The 1,350-nt window shown below is 41.6% G+C and overlaps 1 protein-coding gene across 1 annotated transcript in view; it reads right to left on the reverse strand.

Annotated features, from left to right (window-relative positions):
* LOC108250805 (serine/threonine-protein kinase WNK4) overlaps nucleotides 1–1,350 on the reverse strand; it is a 15,681-nt gene that overhangs the window by 3,924 nt on the left and 10,407 nt on the right. The window contains exons 13-17 of the mRNA XM_017440851.3: nucleotides 1,106–1,221; nucleotides 845–991; nucleotides 589–643; nucleotides 312–422; nucleotides 7–38 (exon numbers count right to left, since the gene is read on the reverse strand). Of these exons, the coding sequence (XP_017296340.1) occupies nucleotides 7–38; nucleotides 312–422; nucleotides 589–643; nucleotides 845–991; nucleotides 1,106–1,221 (461 nt within the window). The remainder of the gene's footprint in view (nucleotides 1–6; nucleotides 39–311; nucleotides 423–588; nucleotides 644–844; nucleotides 992–1,105; nucleotides 1,222–1,350) is intronic.

The raw sequence follows: 1,350 nt of genomic DNA on the forward strand, positions 1-1,350 counted from the left end.
GTAAAGGAGGGGGTACGGGGGGGGCTGATAGGAGGAAGCTGGAGAGAAAAAGGAAGAGAAAAACTTCATTAATAAAAACGTTAAAAAACTTTAAACATCACTGACTTTGATTCAGTAAAGATCCGGGTTCAGGTCAGGGTTCAGGTCAGGGTTCAGATCCGGGTCCAGGTCCAAAATTAGATTTTCCAGAGTTTACTCTGAGGATCTGTCAGGTTTCAGTTAGAAGATCCACCTAAAGTCCACAAACTGGACCTTTGAAGGAGGAAATGTTCTGTCTGAATCATAATAAGTGATCAGGGAACAGGTTGTACCTGATGGAGTCTGAAAAGACTGGGACCTCAGTGGTCTGACGAGGGGCGTGGCCTCAGGGTCGATGCAGAAATCAACAGCCTTCAAAGGGGAGGGGCTACTGTTGTCCATGTCTGACAGGAAGAAACAAAACAAATAACTTTTAAAGATAAAATGATATATGTTGAGAAATATATCACTGAATAAAAGTTATATTAGACACAATGATATTTAAACTTTATTTTCATCAGTCAGTCAAATTGATGTCATGTTTTTAATTTTCCAACATTTTTTTCTTACCAGTTAATGAGGACGAGGACAAAGTTCTGTACAAACCCTTCGTTACCAGATTTAACTGTAACAATATAAGTTAGACAAAATAAAAACAGTCAGTAAATGAAAAACATTATTGTTCCACCCGCAGAATCTTTGTAATGAGTTAAATAATCAGGTGATGCTTCATTTAACAGTTAAAACCTGCTGAGTTTCAGTGTTTACAGTCAAAATAAAACTCCTCCCACTTTCACTTCAACAACACTCCCTCTGGCCATGACACCTGTGATTCAGGCAGCGTGGAGGCCGTCAGGTGCGACAGCGTGTTTGGATGTTGTTGATGCATCATAAGCTCCGCCCTCTTAATGATTTCATACATCCGAAGGATGAATCCGTCCCGCTCTGACAACAGGATGAAGTCTCTGTGGAGCTAAAGACAGACAGAAAAAAGAAGAAGAAAACATTTTGTTTCATGGCTCCGCCCCTCACAAGTTTTCTATGGTGAAAATTTTTATGCTCTGCTCTGATTGGTCCATGTTCTCACCATCACAGATGCAATGTCCTCAGGATTGTCTCCGTCCAGGTCAAACTTAAAGGTCACCATCTTATTGTTGTAAGTCTGCAGCTGACACTCCACCACCCGGTCCACTTTATCAGACACCTGAAGACACCAAACACACACAGATCCAACATGGGTCTGTTCACAGGAAGTGACTCTGACGGTTACAGGAAGTGACTCTCACAGTTACAGGAAGTGACTCTCACAGTTACAGGAAGTGACTCTCACAG

Source organism: Kryptolebias marmoratus, linkage group LG12, assembly GCF_001649575.2.
Source record: "Kryptolebias marmoratus isolate JLee-2015 linkage group LG12, ASM164957v2, whole genome shotgun sequence".
Lineage (NCBI taxonomy): Eukaryota > Metazoa > Chordata > Actinopteri > Cyprinodontiformes > Rivulidae > Kryptolebias > Kryptolebias marmoratus.